The sequence below is a fragment of the Rhyacophila brunnea genome, unplaced genomic scaffold (assembly GCF_057557595.1).
Source record: "Rhyacophila brunnea isolate RB1 unplaced genomic scaffold, BYU_Rbru_1.0 scaffold_5, whole genome shotgun sequence".
Taxonomy (NCBI): domain Eukaryota; kingdom Metazoa; phylum Arthropoda; class Insecta; order Trichoptera; family Rhyacophilidae; genus Rhyacophila; species Rhyacophila brunnea.
In genome coordinates this window covers 23,098,907-23,120,957 of record NW_028233170.1, presented here as the reverse complement: position 1 = coordinate 23,120,957, position 22,051 = coordinate 23,098,907, and the positions used below count along the sequence as shown (strand labels likewise).

Below are 22,051 nucleotides of genomic sequence, written 5' to 3'. Positions count from 1 at the left end.
TTCCTACTGATACAAGCCCTGCGCGCTGCTGAACACCAGGAAGGATGGAACAAAGCCATGGAGAAGGATTTCAGATGGCCAAGATCCTCAGTCGCGAGGTATCGACGAAGAATAATATAACATCATTATCACGATAACTATAGAAGTATATTGGAACCGTTAAACAAATAAGAGCCGAAAGAAATAGCCATATTGTGTATAGTCAGTATCATCGATAATGTGTACACATCATCCCCTACCAACTCTATTTATTGATTACTGCCTAAACTATCGAACCCTACAATGGGAAACATTTATAGTTGTGAATAATAGAAATAACAAACATAGATATTGCCAGAGTAGCCTTCATAGTCTAATGAGTAAAGTGCTAGCCTTTCATCCAGGGGTTCCGGAACCATCTATGGTAAGGTAACAATATATTTATGTGATTTTCTTAAAACCTTGGTTTTGGTTTCTGGGTAATTGTTTTATTGCTATTACTAATTACACTACTGTTTCACTGCACTACGGTTATTGGGCTGCATGGCCTGTTGTATTATGAAAAAAAAGAATATTATTATATATCGTCCCCTTATTGCAGAACTAGCCTAACTGATTTTTGGACATTTTACAGGAGAGCACTTTTAAACTTTATTTTGTCATTAATTTGAAAACTGTAAATATAAAAAAATTGATTTAAATATATGATAATGCATTGGTTAAACGCTTTGTTTATGTGAAAAAAAAATACCAAAAAGTATATTCCGTCACACATTTTATGCAGATAGGCTACTTTTGCACTACAGTATTTGAAATCAGCACTATCTTATTTGAGTTAAGCTTGTTCTGCATAACTATTAGGATATAGTTGTACTACAATAATTCAGATCAGAACTATCTTAATTGAGTTAAGGTATTTGAACGCGAACATAAGGCAATAAAAAATGGTACCTTAAGCGCATTAGGAAGTTAGGCTAAATTTGTATAGCACTACAAAATAAAAATTAAATCTCACGACATAGTTTTTTTATTCACAAAATCTACCAAACACTTCAATGAACATGGGTACTTATAATATACTGTAGTTATTAATGAAAGTTAAAGTTCAAGAAGTTATATAAATGAAAAGGCAATAAATCTATTACTCATAAGCACTATTTTTAATTTAATCACTGTCGGTTTCATTCCTATTCACTTCTTGTGGTGAGGTGATCAGTCCTGTATAGAAAGAATGGTAATCAACAAGGATTATTTTCTCCGGGCAAAGATACATTAGGTCACACTGTTTTAGCTTAGCTATTGGTATGACCGAACTTCTTACTGGCATCAATTTGAAGTCAGTTATCTTTTGAATTAGTGGTCCACGGCTACGCTCAGCTGTATTAACTGGTGCAGGCGAATCTTCAAAGTTGTACTCGATTTGGAGTGTGTGGATTTTCTGGCATTACTAAGATTCGTTTTATCTTTTGCCAAGAAAATTTGATTCCACGTTCATCCTAATCCCAATTTTTGGTTGTTGATTTCAAGCAATGTAGGCGTAGGGTCTCTTCCTACATGCTGATCGTGCTATTGAATACCACTAGCTCGGTGTATATACTGGTATTTTCTTGGCAGCCCTTTCAATAACACTATGAATCGAATCAACTTCATTCTGCGTGTGACCTTTTTCTGAAAAGATATGTGTTATTTTACAAGAGAAATTGGCCGCACAGAACATGTACATACAGTACATGAAATGGATACAATTTTTTCCAGCACGATTATCTGAAAAAAATATGAATTCTTTTATCCCTTCCGATACCTGTTGTTTGATGAAATCAAAGACACAGCTTCCAAATTTCACACACTCCTCTCATTCCAATGGATCCATGCCACATAAAACAATGATCTTGTTGTGATCCTAGATCATGAATACTGAGATTGTATGTGGCATACTTTCGTTTATGTTTATAGTATAGTTGTGCGGCTTCTGCTCTGGGATTTGTAAGACTTGTTGCGCAATAGGAACGTTTTATTTAAGTTTGCCTGCTCCTTGACATTTATTTTAACTTTCGGGTAATTTCTTTATTTTTTAAATGAGTATCATAATATTCTGCTTTCATAATATCTTTTTCTTCATTACTGCTCTGCTCATATTTCAAGAAAAAGTCACACTGGTCCTTCTTCGGAGTAAAGAATAATTAAATTCATTACAAAATTTGCCTCTATATGTAGGTACATTGAGGCAATGGCTACTGTCAAGCTTTTTCCTTCGTAGTCCTTTTTATATAGGTCAAACATCTTTGTTATATTTAATGCTGCATCCAAGTACTGCTTCGTGGTCTTTTTTCGGCAATAATGGCTGCTTACTGTAGAAAAGCTGTTAATGTGATCCCTCACGTTTTGCTTCATGTGGTCGCTTACCGCAAATATCCTCTGCGACCCTCTGCTGTCATCGGCAACCGTGCTTGAATTAAGGTGGTATGAATTCTTTGCAGCAGTCTTAACCATTTGATAACGTATGCTCAATGAGTTTAAAAACAATTGGCATATTTTAATCTTGTTAAGATCTTCTGAAAGAAAATTTGAGTTGTCAGTCATTTTACGATGACTTCTTTCTCGACCTTCACTTATATCAATTGTAGTTCTTTTTTTTATTAAATTCAACGAAGCGGTTCACGTTGATTATTTATATCACCTAAATTCCAAAACTGATGAAATATTGGAACCCTCTGTTCTTGGGTAATTTTTATAGAACAACCAAATTTGCATGTTTGAGGAGAGGGTTCCTTCATTTGACGCTCACATATTACATTGTTTTTCCAGTTTATAAATTCGTTTCCAGAATTTCGCTACTTTTTTATTACATTTCTGCGCCACAGAGCTTCATTACGATGTCTTTTCCTAGTCTTTTTTCCCTGCTTGACTTGAGTTATACACCTCTAGGACAGGTGCTGAAAGTCGATTTACAATATTACCAATACCATTTGATGAGTTTTCATCACTGTGTGATGATAGTGAATGCTGTGGTGGTTCATAGTCTGATACACTGTCGGTAGGAAATGGGTCCACTTTCCCATCATTATCAAAGGAATCAGATGTCGAAAGAACCTCTTGATCATCCATAAAATTATTGCAAACCTTGTCGATGATTACAGAGTCTGAAAATATATACATCATTGAGCTAATGTGCGGGATAGAAGCAAATTGCAGTTCTTATTTCAGTCAAGAAAGTGTTTATTTTTGTTGTAAAAGTGAACAATAAAACTCATAATTACCTCGTTGTTCTAATGTAAAGTGGGCCACTGTGGCACTGATTTCTCCTTCGTTATTTGGAGTCAGCGGGATCAATCGATTTGGTGTTGATTGAACTCCTGTCATGCCACTGATTTCGGTAGAAAATGTGTTAACTATCTCATCATCATCAACCGAATTAGATGTGGAAGGAGCCACTAGATGGTCCATAGAATAATTCCAATACTTGTCGGTAATTACAGCATCAGCGTAATTACGTTGGCAGTTGACATTGACAGCGAACTAGTACAAATAAATCCTAACTGCAATAGAAAGAGGCGATATTGCCAACGTGTAGGTGTACTTTTGCGTGCAGAACTAGCTTAACGTCAGTTAGGCTAATTTAGTTCCAAAATATTTTTAAGATTGAATTTAGGCTTGGAATGATCTAAGCTGATAACTTTTTTTATATTGATAATTCAGATACGCCTGTTCGGATTCCAAATAGAGAATCAAAAAAGGAATTTTTCTATCAAATAAAAAAAAAATCACAAAAAATCAGTTAGGCTAGTTCTGCAATAAGGGGACGATATATGTATACATATTTTTTATAAATAAAATAAAAAATAGGCATTAATTACATTATCTCTACCTACTATGTATATGTTCAACCTGTGTTTCTAACTTACTGTAATAAAAAAAACCTTTTTTTAATGCTATCATTTATCACAAATGTGTGTAGTTTTGGTCTCTCTTCATAGACATACATAGACATATATTATCAATCTTCAAGACTTTTACTAAGTATGTTGTATATAATATGAACATTGTCAATATTTGGATTCAACCTTTGAACTCAACTACACCAATAGTAACAAATTGCACTTAACAAAAAGTGAGATACACAGAGAATCTAATTCAAAGGGCATGGGTATCTTTTGCGTCAAACCTATAAAAAATTGATAACATAATTCAATGTTGCAACCACAAAGATGAAAAGACAGTAAAAAAATTAGAATGACTAAATGATAACTTTGTAAACATTCGTGAGGGTTATAATTTTTTAAAGAGTTAAATGTCAACATTTTATCCTTATCAGAAGCCGTATTATTACAGTTCAGAAGTTCAATCCAGACCAACACACATAAACGTGACATGAAGATCACGCAATAATAAATCATTATCTTAATTTGCTAAATGATAACATATTATTTTGTTTTATTCCAAAGTTTATACTCAACAATTAAAATAAACATAGAACACCTAGCTTATTATTTTTTTTTATATAATACTAGCTGAAGTACCCGGCTTCGCACGGGGTCGCTTCGTGGTTATATTTATCTTAGATATTTGAAAAATAATAAGAGGTAATTATTTCTTTAATATTAAAATATCTGTGTAATACAATATGGCAATATGAAAATAATTATAATAGGAGTAAAGGTCAAACATAAGAACACTAAATTAAAATCGAATCCAAAATATGAAAACGTTATTAATGTTATAAATATGTAATAAAAAAAAAATCAAAATTGGATGGAACAAACAAACAACAAACTTTGTATGTTTTATAATAATAATTTAGAAACCGCACACAACTGACAAAAGTTTCATCGCAATCGGATGAATGGTATAGGAACGCATACGAATAGTAGAAGAAGATGATTTTCTAATTCAGAAACCTTCGTGGGCATGCGCATGACAACTCACCAAAGTTTCATTGCAATCGGATTAATGGTATAGGAACGCATACGAATAGAAGAAGAAGAAGATGGTTGTACTAATTCAAAAACCTTTGCGGGCTTGCGCACAACAACTGGTCAAAATTTCATCACAATCGGATGAATGGTATAAGAACGCATACAAATAGAAGAAGAAAAAAATGATTGTAGTAATTCAGAAACCTTTGCGGGCAAGGGCACAACAACTCACCAAAGTTTCATTGCAATCGGATGAATGGTATAGGAACGCATACGAATAGAAGAAGAAGATGGTTGTACTAATTCAGAACTCTTCGCGGGCGTGCTCACAACAACTGGTCAAAATTTCATCGCAATCGGATGAATGGTATAAGAACGCATACAAATAGAAGAAGATAGAATAGAAGAAAAAGAAAATAGTTGTAACAATTCAGAGACCTTTGCGGCGTGAGCACAACAGTTGATCAAAATTTTATTGCAATCGGATGAATGGTATAGGAACGCATACGAATAGAAGATAGAATAGAAGAAGAAGATGGTTGTACCAATTCAGAAACCTTCGCGGGTGTTGGCACAATTACTGACGAAAAATTTGTTGCAATCGGATGAATGGAATAGAAACGCATACGAATAGAAGAATATAGAATAGAAGAAGAAGAAGAAGAAGAAGATAGTTGTACTAATTCAAAAACCATTGCGGGTGTTACCACAACAACTGACGAAGGTTTCATCGCAATCGGATAAATGGTATAGGGACCATACGAATAAAAGAAGATAGAATGAAGAAGAAGAAGAAGAAGATGGTTGTACTAATTCAGAAACCTTCGCGGGTGTAGGCACAATTACTAACGAAAATTTTATTGCAATCGGATGAATGAAATAGGAACGCATACGAATAGAAGAATATAGAATAGAAGAAGAAAAAGAAGAAGAAGAAGAAGAAGATGGTTGTACTAATTAAAAAACCATTGCGGGTGTTACCACAACAACTGATGAAGGTTTCATTGCAATCGGATGAATGGTATAGGGACCATACGAATAAAAGAAGATAGAATGAAGAAGAAGAAGAAGATAGTTGTACTAATTCAGAAACCTTTGCGGGTGTTGGCACAATTACTGACGAAAATTTTATTGCAATCGGATGAATGATACGAATAGAAGAATATAGAATAGAAGAAGAAGAAGAAGAAGAAGATGGTTGTACTAATTCAAAAACCATTGCGGGTGTTACCACAACAACTGATGAAGGTTTCATCGCAATCGGATGAATGGTATAGGGACCATACGAATAAAAGAAGATAGAATGAAGAAGAAGAAGAAGATGATGATTTTTCTAATTCAGAAACCTTTATGGGTGTGCATACAACCACTTACCAAAATTTCATTGCAATCGGATGAATGGTATAGGAACCATACGAATAAAAGAAAATATAATGAAGAAGAAGAAGATGATGATTTTTCTAATTCAGAAACCTTTATGGGTATGCATACAACCACTTACCAAAATTTCATTGCAATCGGATGAATGGTATAGGAACGCATACAAATAGAAGAAGAAGAAGATGGTTGTACTAATTCAGAACTCTTCGCGGGCGTGCTCACAACAACTGGTCAAAATTTCATCGCAATCGGATGAATGGTATAAGAACGCATACAAATAGAAGAAGATAGAATAGAAGAAAAAGAAAATAGTTGTAACAATTCAGAGACCTTTGCGGCGTGAGCACAACAGTTGATCAAAATTTTATTGCAATCGGATGAATGGTATAGGAACGCATACGAATAGAAGATAGAATAGAAGAAGAAGATGGTTGTACCAATTCAGAAACCTTCGCGGGTGTTGGCACAATTACTGACGAAAAATTTGTTGCAATCGGATGAATGGAATAGAAACGCATACGAATAGAAGAATATAGAATAGAAGAAGAAGAAGAAGAAGATGGTTGTACTAATTCAAAAACCATTGCGGGTGTTACCACAACAACTGACGAAGGTTTCATCGCAATCGGATAAATGGTATAGGGACCATACGAATAAAAGAAGATAGAATGAAGAAGAAGAAGAAGAAGATGGTTGTACTAATTCAGAAACCTTCGCGGGTGTAGGCACAATTACTAACGAAAATTTTATTGCAATCGGATGAATGAAATAGGAACGCATACGAATAGAAGAATATAGAATAGAAGAAGAAAAAGAAGAAGAAGAAGATGGTTGTACTAATTAAAAAACCATTGCGGGTGTTACCACAACAACTGATGAAGGTTTCATTGCAATCGGATGAATGGTATAGGGACCATACGAATAAAAGAAGATAGAATGAAGAAGAAGAAGAAGATAGTTGTACTAATTCAGAAACCTTTGCGGGTGTTGGCACAATTACTGACGAAAATTTTATTGCAATCGGATGAATGATACGAATAGAAGAATATAGAATAGAAGAAGAAGAAGAAGAAGAAGATGGTTGTACTAATTCAAAAACCATTGCGGGTGTTACCACAACAACTGATGAAGGTTTCATCGCAATCGGATGAATGGTATAGGGACCATACGAATAAAAGAAGATAGAATGAAGAAGAAGAAGAAGATGATGATTTTTCTAATTTAGAAACCTTCATGGGTGTGCATACAACCACTTGCCAAAATTTCATTGCAATCGGATGAATGGTATAGGAACCATACGAATAAAAGAAGATAGAATGAAGAAGAAGAAGAAGATGATGATTTTTCTAATTCAGAAACCTTTATGGGTGTGCATACAACCACTTACCAAAATTTCATTGCAATCGGATGAATGGTATAGGAACCATACGAATAAAAGAAAATATAATGAAGAAGAAGAAGAAGATGATGATTTTTCTAATTCAGAAACCTTTATGGGTATGCATACAACCACTTACCAAAATTTCATTGCAATCGGATGAATGGTATAGGAACGCATACGGGACAGACACACAGACAGACAGACATACAGACAGACAGACATTCATTTTTATATATTAGTATAGCCTATACTCTTCCCGCAAGTGCAAGCAATAAGTTTACAAAGTTTTATTGCAATCGGATGAACGGTATGGCCGCGCATTAAATACGAACAAACAAACACACAAATATTAATTTTTATATATTAGATTATACACTGAAGTTGTACAGAATGGAGTTCCGTGAGGTAAATTTAAAGGTTTTGCGACGATTGGTGGTTTTTGACAAAGGGATTGAAGAAGACAAATTAAAGATGCTAGTGTAGATAACTGTGCTAGACGACAAGATTAATAATTTTAGTAAAAGTCGATCATTACAGCCACGATAATTTAAAATTATATGTGAAGATAATATGGATAATATGGCTACTTGGCCATACAATTCCATTCAGAAGTCTGGTGACGTCACAGAATGTTTTAACTGCCGCAGAAATTGACATTACCAACTGTGTTGGTGAAAAGAATTAAAGTGAATTAAAATAAAACACAATATATAATAACTTATTTCACATAATCTCATATTAATCAGGACCGGTTTCGTCCACTTCAAGTTTTTGACATATTTTTGGATCATATAAACTTCGATGACTATCCAAAAATATTTACAAAATTAAATTAACTATGAAAGTTATCACTCCATGGAAAAAACATTTTTAATCTCCAGGACAACTCTTGTTTACTGTCTCGTGACTGTGGAGCACAATAATTTGGACTTGTTAGGATTTTCTCGAAGATCGTGAAGTTCAACTTGTATTCAAAATGTATGAAACGAGAAAATTTTCTTTCGCCTGCAGTGTAATTTTTTTTACAATGTTCAAAATGAGTGACCAAAATTAATTGAGAAACTCTGGTATAAATTAAATAATAATATACACATATTATTTTAAAGAACTTAAGTGTGTAAGATAACATAATATTGTTAAGCGAAGCTTTATTATTAAAGTGAACATTTTTTTAAATTCCAAATAATTTTCAAAATAATCTAAGAAGCTGATAGGTAAGTCAAGGTTGAAACATAAAATAAACAGGCACTTTTATGAGACAGCTTAAGTTAAAATAAATGGCGTGATCATTACATACACACTCACATAATGGACGATAACCAAATGTCAAAAAGTATTCAAGTAACAATTTGGAGATAAAACTCATACTTTTTAAGTATCATTTTTGAGTGAAACTTATCCATAATATTTAGTATAGAATTGTTTTTAAAACAACTTACAACTTACGCTGATAACTCGCAAGAAAAATTACACATAAACTTTACGTTCAGTTAAAAGTATAAGTTTAAGTGTGCCTGCGTACATTTCCACAAAATTGTCCGCAACAAATGTATCCAACCTCAGCAGACAGAAATTTTGTAGAAAATAGTATGCGATGTTATATTTATAGTTTACCTAAATAGACTAAACAATGACTAGCATTTTATCACATACAACCACCATCACAGTACAAATGCTTTCGCAGCATAATAATATGTGTTCATTTATCTAGGCAAAAAGTGGTGAATATTTGCACCATGGCCCCACAAGAGGGCGGCTGACAGGGCTCTAGTCTGGGGGCCCAAGCTTAGGGGTAGCTCGGCGTGGGGGTCTAACCAGTTAAGTGAGATAAACAGACACCACAAATTTGCTCTAATAGTAAAGAAAAATATTTTACTTAAAAGTATTAATATTTTAAAATATGTGGCTATGCGATGCAATCTGATGAGATATGGTTGATATAATTAAATGACAATTCACGTGTAGAATTTTATTTTATAATAATATATGTTTCCTAACTTATAAAAATGGCTATTTATCCAATATAGCGAACGGTCGCATGTTACTTGGCTACCACAAAAGGTGGTTGCGATCAGTGCTTTATAAAATGTCAAGTGCCAAAAACCCAATAATTCAAATGGATTTATTGAAAAATAGAAAAAATCACAGAATACAATTAATTGCACCTTGCAGAACCATGGAATTCTGCGGAATATCATTTGGGGAACTCTACTATAGAACATCAAACTGTCCTTAAACTTGGAGATAGGTAGGGGGTCCGCCAAACATCCTGGCAGCCCGCTTCAGGGTGTGGGGACCATGATTTGCACACATAATTGCCATGTACAAAATTTACCGCTCGGATGAGTTTATTAGACAGAATAAGAGAGAACATTGATGGTTAATGCTTTCGTTTATCAGAGATGTAGCCTCAAACTTACATCATTTTTCTTGTCATATATTTCCAAAGATGTTGAAAAAAGCCTCCATTCTTTAAGACATTTCAAAAATATATGAGATGAAGTTGAAAAAAGACTTCTAAGACTATTAATTATTATTAAATCAGCTATAAGTAATTTCGTATTGCTGAAAAATTTACCAGCATCTATCAAAAACCAGCAGCATTTTAATACAATTCTTCACTCCAATATCCACAACTCCATCAATTAATAAATGTACAAATATTACCATGTTATGGTACCAAATCCAATGCAATTATGCCACCTACACTAATCCAAATGTAGTCTGTGATAGGATAGACCACAGCATCAATTATTGTAGATGAAGGCAGCAAAACATACAGAACCATCATTATTTTGAATATTTAGATGAACAATCACAAAAACCGATAGAATCATAGATTAGTTCTATATACCTATGTATTGACACCTCACAAGCGAGCTATTAAAATGTCCTACTAATTTAAGCAAAATAGCACAAAATAATATATCTACTAAATTAGGAAACTTTATAATATTTTAACAAAATTTCATTTAGGACTCACTCAATAGCATTGTAGCCCTGGCATATCGAAATGCCGCCAATAATTCTTGGAGAATGATTCCTATTTTTCTCTCCAAGATATTTAGTGATCAGATTACCACCGAGGCTAAATCCAACCAGGACCAAGCGGGTGTGAGGATACTTGTCGAGGAGGTTTTCAATCATACAGCTGTAGTCCTCAGTGTGTCCTGAAACAAAATACGTAAGTACAATAAATTAACATTTAGAAAATTAAAGGATATTTAAATTCTAATTGATGTAACTTTTATAACATTCCATACAAATCGTTTTTAGCCACCGGGATTCGCCTTTCAGTTACTGACAATTGTATATTTGCCATGTCATAGAGTCTGAAGATGCCAACAGGCGAGGGTCATAATATAGAATAGTACAAATCAATTAGAAGTTTACTTAACATCTAATTAGAAAATGTTTAAAAATACAGTATAATAGTTTTTTATTATTTAATAAATCATATTATATGTGTTGGAAATTATTTTACTTTATCTTGATTTTATAAAATGAAAGAAATATTGTATTAAATAATTTGATGATCATAATAATATAATTGCTGGGAATAGTGTAATTCAATTTATAGTGTCATCTGCAATTAATTAAATTACAATGCGAAAAACTAGTGATGTCTATAAATAGTATTGCAATGGTAATAAGTAAATGGATTGTATGAAATTATTCGACTGGTAGCTAATTCTTACATACCCAGAACTGAGAGCTAGCTACTAGCAGTGCCTTTTTTGTTTATAGAAACGAAAAGATGTTTCAAACAAATTCTAATACTTACTTACTATTTTTGGGTTAGCCGGATAAACCCGAATGAATTTGTTAACTGACACCATAATATATTATAATATGTACGTATTATGTGAACTGTTGTATTACCAGGCACAATTATTATTATTTTCATTACTCATCGTTTACCTCAATCTAACAGGCAATCTTCATCACTGATTTATAGATACTCGTTGCAAAACCATAATTATTTATAATGATGTTATACTTGATCAATGTAATTATATACACAAGCAACACTGTTGCGACGGCAAACTGAGCATAATATTCTAAATTTAAATTGTCAATATTTGAATTCTTTCGATCGAATTCATTATCTAATTGCTTTTCGAAATGTAATCCTGTATCCAGAAAACATTTTACGTAGACAGGTGCGCCGTGCATAGAAAAAATCGATTATAAAATGAAGAAAGGTATAAATAAATAAACATTAATTTACCATATGAGAAAATTCTATTAGCAGTGACCTGCACGCTATTCAGAGCTCCGATATGGTTGAGAACAGCACATCTATAACCATGATACTGCGAGTAATGTACAAAAGTTCTGATGTAAACACTCTCCGATGTGTTGCCGATGCCTGGACAGATTGCTACTGTTATGTCATCTGCAAATAAAATGTTTAAAATATGAGTTGGATATCATAAAATATAAGTGTTTCTGAGAAGAATGTCTCAAAAGATTCATTTGCTTTACACATTTTTCACGGAATTCTTCTGGCTTGGTGAAGGTATGCGTACGATTTATTAAATTTCATATAACACAAAATATGAATCATAACTAAACAATGTAAATATTTTAACATATTTCAGATGGCAACAAAATTCTACGAAAGTTTGCTCATAGCATTCTAATCCAATAATGTCTACTGATTAAAAATTATTAGTAAGCAATAATTATTGACAACTGTATTATATTGCATTATTGCATCGATTATAGACGCGTATTTTTCTTTCTCTATTTTGATGTTTCTGAATTCCATGACGTCTCACAATCGCTGTCAAAAACGGCATTTTACGGGATCAACAACCCTGCGTCAGAAATGTGATCAAGAAAATCGGAAATTAAATCTGAACGAGTTTCAGACTCCGATGATGATATTACAGTTGAAGGTACATATATAATATATGTATGTATATAAACGTGAGTTTCATCTCATAATAAAGTTGTTATGATTTTATGATGGATGCAGTACGGTAATTTTACGATCCGCTTTGCATTTGAGGGAATTGAATAGGTACCTTGTAGATTTTGCATATTTCGCAGAATTATCCGATGTAAAGATTTGTGAATAATATTGGTGAAAACGGAAACAATATGTAAAAAAATCCTAGTAATACCTACAGCCTTATCCGTATGAAATATTATATTAACTATTACTTTATAATTTATTCAATACACATTGTGCAGTTGTCATACTTTTACCATTGTATGTCAATTAAAAATATTTTATTGACATACGGAAAACAGTAAGTAATTATTAACACCTCTGATTGCGAGAAGCGAAAGTAGGAGTGTAGTTATGCAGAGCAGCCAGTCTACAATTTGCCAAAAATTAATTACGATGTTTAACATATCGTAACAACTTGTTTTCTGCATTCTGCGTAAATCATACAAAAATGATCTACAAATCATTAAAAAAAAATAGGAGAATATTATGCCACCTTCGATTTACAGAAAGCAGTCACAACTCACACTTACATGAAATAACATAATAACACGCCAAACTTACATAAAAATTCCATTTTATATTTTGTTAAAGTTAAATGTTATATTTTATACTCATAGATATATTATTTTTATGGTATTTATCATTAAAAAGCCAAATATTCTGTGGATATGTGGGTAGTTTTAAATAATTACACCTCACACAAAAGTGCCTATTTCTCTGTTTGTGTTTTGTATGGAATGGCTGCTTTCTGCATAATTACGGCCAGTTCTTGTTTTCGTAAGTTCTTAAACTTATATGTACTTAGTTAGTTTATAATACCATCGACATTCTATGATACTACCAAAGGAATTAGATTAAAGCAAAGGCGAGCGTCGGCGAATATTATTTTAGTTACAAAATGCATGAATATTATTGGTAAAACAACGGATTCTTTCAAATGAATCACATAATACTATTACCTTCGTATGATCCTCCTAAAGGTTCGTAAAGGTCGTAGGTGAGCGTCGACCTGTCGGACAGGGTGAGGTAAACTCTGCCACCGATGGGCCACGGACACCTCACGCGACCGATGACTGTGTGAATGATGGTTTGTACGTGTCCGCTGAATCCCCATAGTCGAGTAGGAATGTACCTGAAAAAAAAAACAAATGAAATGTGAGTTCAACGATTCTCGCTACATTTGAGTAGGTGGGTACTGTAATAGCCAAACGTTCACAATGAGCATTTTGAAATATTTTTGATGAATGTTGTTATAAAACAGTATATGTAATAGGTGTCCGATATATACGTGGTGTACCTAAATGAGAACTATTATATATGTGTAACTGTCCCTGATAACTATTAGGAAATTGGGAGCGTCAGTTATGCGTTCTCACAACATACAGAACTATTCTGCTATTAGTGAGAGTAATAAAAAATGTGCTCAACCACATTAGGTACTTAAAATATAATATATTCTAACTGTATGTATGAGGATGCTTTCTTGTAGTTTCCTTAAATAGAGTCGATTTAACTCACTCAGTGGACTTCATTGTACTTAGGTAGGTACTTATATAATTTTGTATGCATTTTTCTTATGCATGGCATATGAACACCTTGTTTTTTTATTTGTAACGTTTACACGCATGTAAATAAATTAATACTAAATATCTACCAAGTGCATTCATCTTTGGCGTTTAAAAACACTAAATACAGATGTGATGATTTCTAAAATCACACCTGAAATCAAATTGTATGTAGGTACATCCTCCTATTGGGGTTTCAAAAACCATAATTGAACTCCTATCAGGAAAAGTATAGTTATCCTGAAATATTTGTTTTAGGATGATAGCGCATAAACATGACGCATCGGTTCAAATTCATATTATACCATCACTGTTCTGGCAGAAGACACTAATTCGAAAAAATGACATATTGAGTTAGTTATACCGAAATGTTCCTTATTTCAAACTCTACCGTCTGGAAAAACACACTAATTTTTATAAAATATACATTTACTTCAAAACAGTTTTGTGCAAACGCACTAAATGAAAAATTGCGAAATGTTGTCTGGAAATAACAACTAATTGAGTTAGTTTTTTCTGCCAGAACCATTTTTGCTTTTTACCTTTTACCGGTAAGCGACTTAGTGTCTATAGTCTCTAAAACAAATATGATCTGGGAGATTGACAGAGCCTGATTAGCAATTATAAATATTGTTTTTAATCATCACCGTCCTTTTATTTATTCATTTATTGTTTTATAATCAAAATCGACAACAAGCCACTGATGTATAAAATATTTAATATTTTATATATAAATATTTACATGTAGTCCAGGTGCGTTACCTAACAACCCATATACATAATCAGAGAGACATACTTTCTTCTGTGATTTGTCTACTTGAGATGATAGTATACACGAAAAGTCATGGTACCAGGTCGGGAAGTGATCGTGACTCCCAATCCTCACCTCCGTAACTTGGTACTTGATGAGAATCCCGCGCGTACACCGGATTCGTCGGAATCATATAACGTTTTGCAATCTGTCTAACTGAGACGACAGTATACACGAAAAGATATAGCACCATGCCAAGGAGTCGACGTGGCTCTCACTTCTCACATCCTCGATGGGCACCGCGAGCGCGCCTCTGATTCACCTACACAATATGATATACCTACACGGTCTATTTTGTAATTCGTCTACCTAATGGTACGTTTACATCTGACACGTATACCGTTATACTTATTTTATGTGTCGGGCATAAAATTTCATTTACTGTTTACACCTGCATGGATCTGACATAAAATTCTGGTATACTTCTCGTTGAAATAAAGTCTCGACACTTTATTCAATGGCAACATTGGAATAAATATATGCGGTGTTTACATATGATATTGTAATTTATTCGGACACTTATTTTGTATACTTCTCAAAAACGTTATGTCAGTTGTCAATATGGGAATGTTAAAAAAGAAAGCAGCGAGTGTTATTATTTTAAGTCTTTTGGCAACAAAAAGGAGGAAAAAATGGTCTAGATGGGTGCGGGAATGGATTCAGCGACGAGAAGAACTAGGTGCCTTCCGTTTAATGTCAGAGTTTAAAATCGAAGATCCAACTCAATTTGTGAACTTTAGTTTGCAAGATTGGACCTTTTGCCAAAAAACAAGACACACAATTCAGAAATGCGTAGAAGAACGATTAACAGTAACATTGCGATATCTAGCACTTGATCGTCATTGCATATTCAATATAATATTATCGTACCTAATACGAGTGCAGGTGTGGGCCAAAATGAATTAGGTAATACCATTTGAAGCGCATTTTTTCTTCACAGAGTGCATCAGAATTAATCGTATGTGCCGAGAACAAGCGATATTTTATTTTCGAACAAAATCCATGGAACACGGCACATCCGATTTATTTCTCATTGTCTATGATTTTTGACAGATCGCTACAGTACATTTATTAACGTAAACGTTGGGCATACATTCATGGTGTACCTATGATTATTGATTGTCCGTTGTTTTAGAAATATACATATGCAATTCACTAGGTACCTGCCAAACTACGAATATTGTGTCAGGTACTTGACATAAAAGTAGACGGTGGTCCAACTTCGGTGATATATCGCTCCAAGTTCGAACTTGTCGAATACGCGGTGTTTACATTTGCGTATATAAGTAGATTGAATAAGTGGTAGGTGAGAGTCGACACACGCAAAATAAGTGGCAGATACAAATATACTTACTGTTTACACTTAAGTGAATATGGTGTCATACATAAATATGACGATATTAGTGTCAAATGTAAACGTACCATAAGACGATAGCACGTAATACACGAAAAGTCACGGTAGCAGCATCGGAAGTAGTCGTGAATCCAACTCCCCACTACTTAACTTGGAACTACAATTACACTGTGTGAGCATTTTAGTTTCGTATGTATATGAGAGACGCAGTATGACTTTGTATATTATTTAACGCTGGCCATTGTTTTCAAGAATATAGGCATGGTGCTATTGTATCCAGCCAGTGTATTGGTTACTTTGGTGTTAGCATCATTCTTCTTTTTCATAGTAGGAACCTCATGGCCGAAGGTCGTGACTCGTATGGGCTCCACCCCTCTGTATACCCAACTTCGTGTTCGAATTAACTACGAATTCAATATGTGCTTCTACTAACAAAGCTCACGTGACTCTTCTAACATTTTTTTTCCAATTTTTTTTTTAACATATTGTGGACATTACAAATTATAAGTTTAAGACGTTCACAACATGACATTTAGAAACAAAGATATATAAATATAACAGTATTACAAAATTAGAGATAGATCAGTAGATAAATTAGATAGGTACAAGGAAGTACACCGGATGAGTTAAGCAGACCCTATTTTAAGAATTTATAAAACAGCGTCCATCTAAACTCATTCTCACGTAGGTGGAATATATCAACACCCGAAGCAATTTCATTAAACATAGTTATCGCCTTCCCAATTGGCATTACCAGTGGCAGGTTGGTTCTGCACCTTGGGAGAATAAACAACTGATGGTCTCTATTTCTAAAATAGTTATCACACACAGACACGTTGACACAGGTCAACACTACCCAGAATGGCAGAGAACATGAAAGACGCAATTATTTCATTTGTGATATATCCACCCGAGGCAATAGGAAACCAGGGAAGTCATGTTTCTAGTCGTAGAAGTGGTCATGCCTTTCACGAATCACCACCTAACTTGACTACATGCACATGGTTAATTTTCTATTAAGCCACTGCTGAAACACTTTTTCGTAATAATTACGAGAGATGCAATTTATTTTATGATTCGTCTGCAAGAGCCATATGTAGTAACTCAATTGATATTTTCTGAGACAACAAGGTGTCTGTAGGTGGATGTATATTTGATGAAATTGTTCGCTGGGCTGAAAAACTTTTGACCGTCTGAATAATGTCTTCAAAAATGACCCGTGCCTTAAGCGCAAAATGTTAAACCAGTGTGTGCTTCCCGTAATCACAAGTGCGTGTGAAACATGGACCCTAAGTTAAAGAGAGACCCAGAAACTTATAGTAGCACAGTGTGGTATAGAGAGGTGCATGCTGAGCATAACGCGAAATGACAAAAAGCGGAATGATTGTATAAGAAAACAGACAAGGGTTTGTGATGTAATAGTGTTCTCTAAAAACCACAATTGGAAATGGGCTGGATACATAGCTCGAAAAAGGGACAACCGATGGACAATTGTAGTCATCCAGTGGTACCCGAGAGGTACAAAACGTCCGTAAAATAGACCTAGAGGCCGTTAGATCGATGAAATGGTTAAATATTGCGGAATTACGTGGCAACGCAATTCACAGGACCGAGAGAAGTGGAATCAGCTTGGAGAGGGCTTCATCCAACAGTGCATTGATTCAGACTGATGATGATGACTCTAACGATGCTACTTTTCCACCAATGATAGTTACTCTGAAATTCCCTCTATTAATATGTCTTCTACTTGTCATTATTTACACATGTACCTACTTATAATTAGCGATTCCAATCCCGGGATCCCGAATCCCGGGATCCCGGGATCCCGAACTATTTTCGATACCTATGAATCCCGGGATTGATAAACATAATCCCGGGATTTCGGGATTGATTTTTTTTATTAATTTTTATGGAAAATAAAATAAAAGCGAAAATATAACAGAAAAAATACTTTCAATAAAAAATAACTATATGTAGAAATAAACTTAGTTTGAATGAAGTTTGATTTATACCCCATGTGTAGGTTTTAATATGTCTTCTACTTGTCATTATTTACACATGTACCTACTTATAATTAGCGATTCCAATCCCGGGATCCCGAATCCCGGGATCCCGGGATCCCGAACTATTTTCGATACCTATGAATCCCGGGATTGATAAACATAATCCCGGGATTTCGGGATTGATTTTTTTTATTAATTTTTATGGAAAATAAAATAAAAGCGAAAATATAACAGAAAAAATACTTTCAATAAAAAATAACTATATGTAGAAATAAACTTAGTTTGAATGAAGTTTGATTTATACCCCATGTGTAGGTTGCCGATTCATTTTATTTTTTCACATAAATTATTAAAAATTGAAAGATTGGAAAAAAAACAATGCTTCGCACTATTAACAAAGTTATTCCACCATGATATCCATACGTTTTACGGCAGTTTCAGATTTGGCTGACTAATTAGATTTATGAAGCGGAAAGGCCATAAGTACGCCATGATTATTTGCTATACTATTTTAAATCTCGCTAATCCATTCATTAAGTTTTTACTATCAGAAACAGCAATCTCCTATTACATTCACATTATTATTTATATTACAATATTATTTACTCCGTTAAACTTGTGTATTTCCAAGATTGAACGTATACAATATTAACAATAAATGTCTTAAATAGTTTACATTATAGATTTATTTTTGACCGATTTGATCAATGTTATTTGTAAATATAAAAATTTTATATAAACAATGGAAAAAAATGCCAATCCCGGGACCAGTCCCGGGATCCCGGGATTGTCAAATTGTAATCCCGAAATCCCGGGATCAGAATTTTGGCTCGGGATTGGATTCCCTACTTATAATCTCTACGCTCGATAAGAATATACTATGCAGTATGTATCTATTTCATTTTTTTGTATAAAAATACCTAGATAATTTTTCGTACTAAAATTTTACCCCAAAACTATGACAATGGCTTTAGATTATTCTGGATTTTTCTCCTGGCAGAAAACACTAAATAACACTTAGTGTAATCAGTACCGCTGAAAAAGACAAAATGTGTTCTGGAAAAAAACACTAATTCATTTTTTTATACACAAATAAGAAAATAAACATAAAAAAACAAAATTTTACTTTATTTTTTACTTTAACCTTCTAAATAAATAAACAATCTTTATTTCAAAGTCATCCTTTTTACGATTACTTAATAAACTCACATGATAAACCATTTTAAACATTTTAAAAACTTCAAAGTCAAATTACTCGAAACTAGTATTCTCCAGTTAGTGTGTTCTGCCAGAACAGAGACGATACGTACTGCGCGTAATAGTGTCATCTGTTATCGGGAATAATATTTTTTTTGTCTGGTGTGTAAACAAATGTATGGAGCGTTATTTGAACTGATTTATCGAAAACTGACGTTATCGCGAGAACGCTTTTTTTACGGAGAAGGCCTGAGTTGTGGCTCCCAGTAGGCTTTTAGACTTAGACAAAAAAATGGATGCCTACCCTTTATTATTATGTATTTATTATTTAATTAAATATACCCTGCATAATGAAATCAAAAAAAAAATGATTTCTTTATAACCCACAGCATGTATCTCGTAGTGCAGTGGTCTCAAACCTTTATGTTACTACGCCTCCCTTTAAAAAAAATCTAATCTTGGCGCCTCCCCCCCTTTATTTCATTAAATAATACAGACACTTTTTTAACACACAAGTTTTTACTACTTACTTATATTAAATTCATTTTTTAATTAATTTTTTTTTCATGCGACGAATGAGCTTGTTTATTACCACAATCAATTTTAATAGAAGTCAACCAAATTCATCATCGTTCATTGACAAAAATTAATGGATTCTATCATGGGCTCCACATACTGAATAGGGCCCACAGGCCAGGATCTTTCACCCATATATTTAAAATATTTAATAGCCCTGAAACAAAGCAGCGCCGCAGGCGACTTTTTTACTATTAATAAAATAATATGAAAAATGCATTAGCAAACTAACCAAGAACTCAGGAAATAGATTTTTGTTTGCTTCAATATATCTGGCGTAGAAATCATTTAAAAGTGAAGACATGTATTATTGTTATATTATATTAAAGAAATCACGTCAAAAACAATTTAAAAAAACAATATCACACCCTGCCTACACGCTTCAGTTGACACTTTAGCTACGAGTGACATTTAAATTTGAGGTTATTGTTTTCATGCAACAGCGGTCGTTTTGTGCATTACCAAAACAGAGCGTTTGCAAAAGCGCCATTTTTAAATTTCTCCGCTCCAAATATTTTATTTGTAGATATTATGGTATAAAAATTAATTTATTAAAAAATTTTGGCGCCTCCCCTGGCAATAGATCGCGCCTCCCCTGGGAGGCGCGCCTCCCAGGTTGGAAACCGCTGTCGTAGTGACAAAAACAACGCCTATTATTTTGTTATGACTACGAGCTACGAACGTGGGTACCTACCGCAATTATTTTCATTTTCGATTTCGATAAAATTTATTGAAACAATAAAATCGGTTTACTACCAAAAAAAACTTCAATTGGGTCGGTTGTGGCATTTCGCGTGCCGACATGAACCGTAATACCACAGAAAAAAATTGATAATAAATTAATGCAATTAGCACGAAAATACTAGATTTAAATAATTATTCCAAGACACGCAATTTGTATGGAAAAAAAATAATGTAGGTACCTACCCCAATTATTAAAAACATCGAATTTCTGGCAACAGTTATACTATCTATCTACGACCTACGTAATATAATAGGCAGTTACATAATAACAAACAAAATTCGTTAAACTAATGGAATGATTGTTGTGTACAATTATTTTAATATTATGAAGGTCATGGGAAAAATACACCACATTTATATGAAAACAAAAAGAAAATATGTCAATGTCCGAGTACTTACATATAAAGAAAAAAACTATCACGTTGGTTTTTTTTAATGAATACATTTCGTACGTAGGTGGGTAGGTAGGTACTTATATTAAAATAATGGGAGTGTGTAAAATAATATTTTTTTTAATGAATAAATATTATTATTATTAGTATTACTAACGTAGTAAGTGCACTAGTAATTAATATTATTATGTTGTGGTTTTTGAAAGTTTGAATGCATTATCATAATAAATTGATATGCGACCGCCAAAAACGGACATCTGACCTATAAAACAAAACTGTTTTTCATTTCGATTTGTTAACTATTTAAAATTTAATTAGTTGTTAATCATAATTAAACAATTATTGACTTAAACAATTCATTCAATTTACGCCATCTATCCTAAGGTCCGTGACTCGGCATATTATAATACAAATAAAATTGGATGACAAAATAATAGGTAGCAATTTTATTATAATATGTTGAATTATTTCGTAGATTATAGAACAATGATCCCGATCTCATGTCTACGAAATAGTATCATGTAAATAAAAAAGTTGCTCATTGGGGGTTTGTAATATATTTGTAATCTAGGATCCCCCATGGTTTATTGAGTCTGAAACACGTAAATAGAAAATACTTGAATCCCGGACTTTAGAGCTACATAAACTACTTTTATTTACTAAATAATTGTACTTAATTTAAAGATGGCGGTGGTAAAAAATTTTAAAATATATGAAATACTACTTCCATGTTCCATACTAAATCATTATAAGAAAACTAGAAAAGAAAAATACCCGGTGGCAGTCCCACCTG

General features: G+C 33.4%; 1 protein-coding gene across 1 annotated transcript in view; it reads right to left on the bottom strand.

The window, feature by feature from the left end:
• The window catches only part of Hydr2 (abhydrolase domain-containing protein 2), an 86,085-nt gene that overhangs the window by 3,998 nt on the left and 60,036 nt on the right, over positions 1-22,051 (bottom strand). The window contains exons 2-4 of the mRNA XM_085955863.1: positions 13,576-13,748; positions 11,885-12,052; positions 10,637-10,823 (exon numbers count right to left, since the gene is read on the bottom strand). Coding sequence (XP_085811989.1) covers positions 10,637-10,823; positions 11,885-12,052; positions 13,576-13,748 — 528 coding nt within the window. The remainder of the gene's footprint in view (positions 1-10,636; positions 10,824-11,884; positions 12,053-13,575; positions 13,749-22,051) is intronic.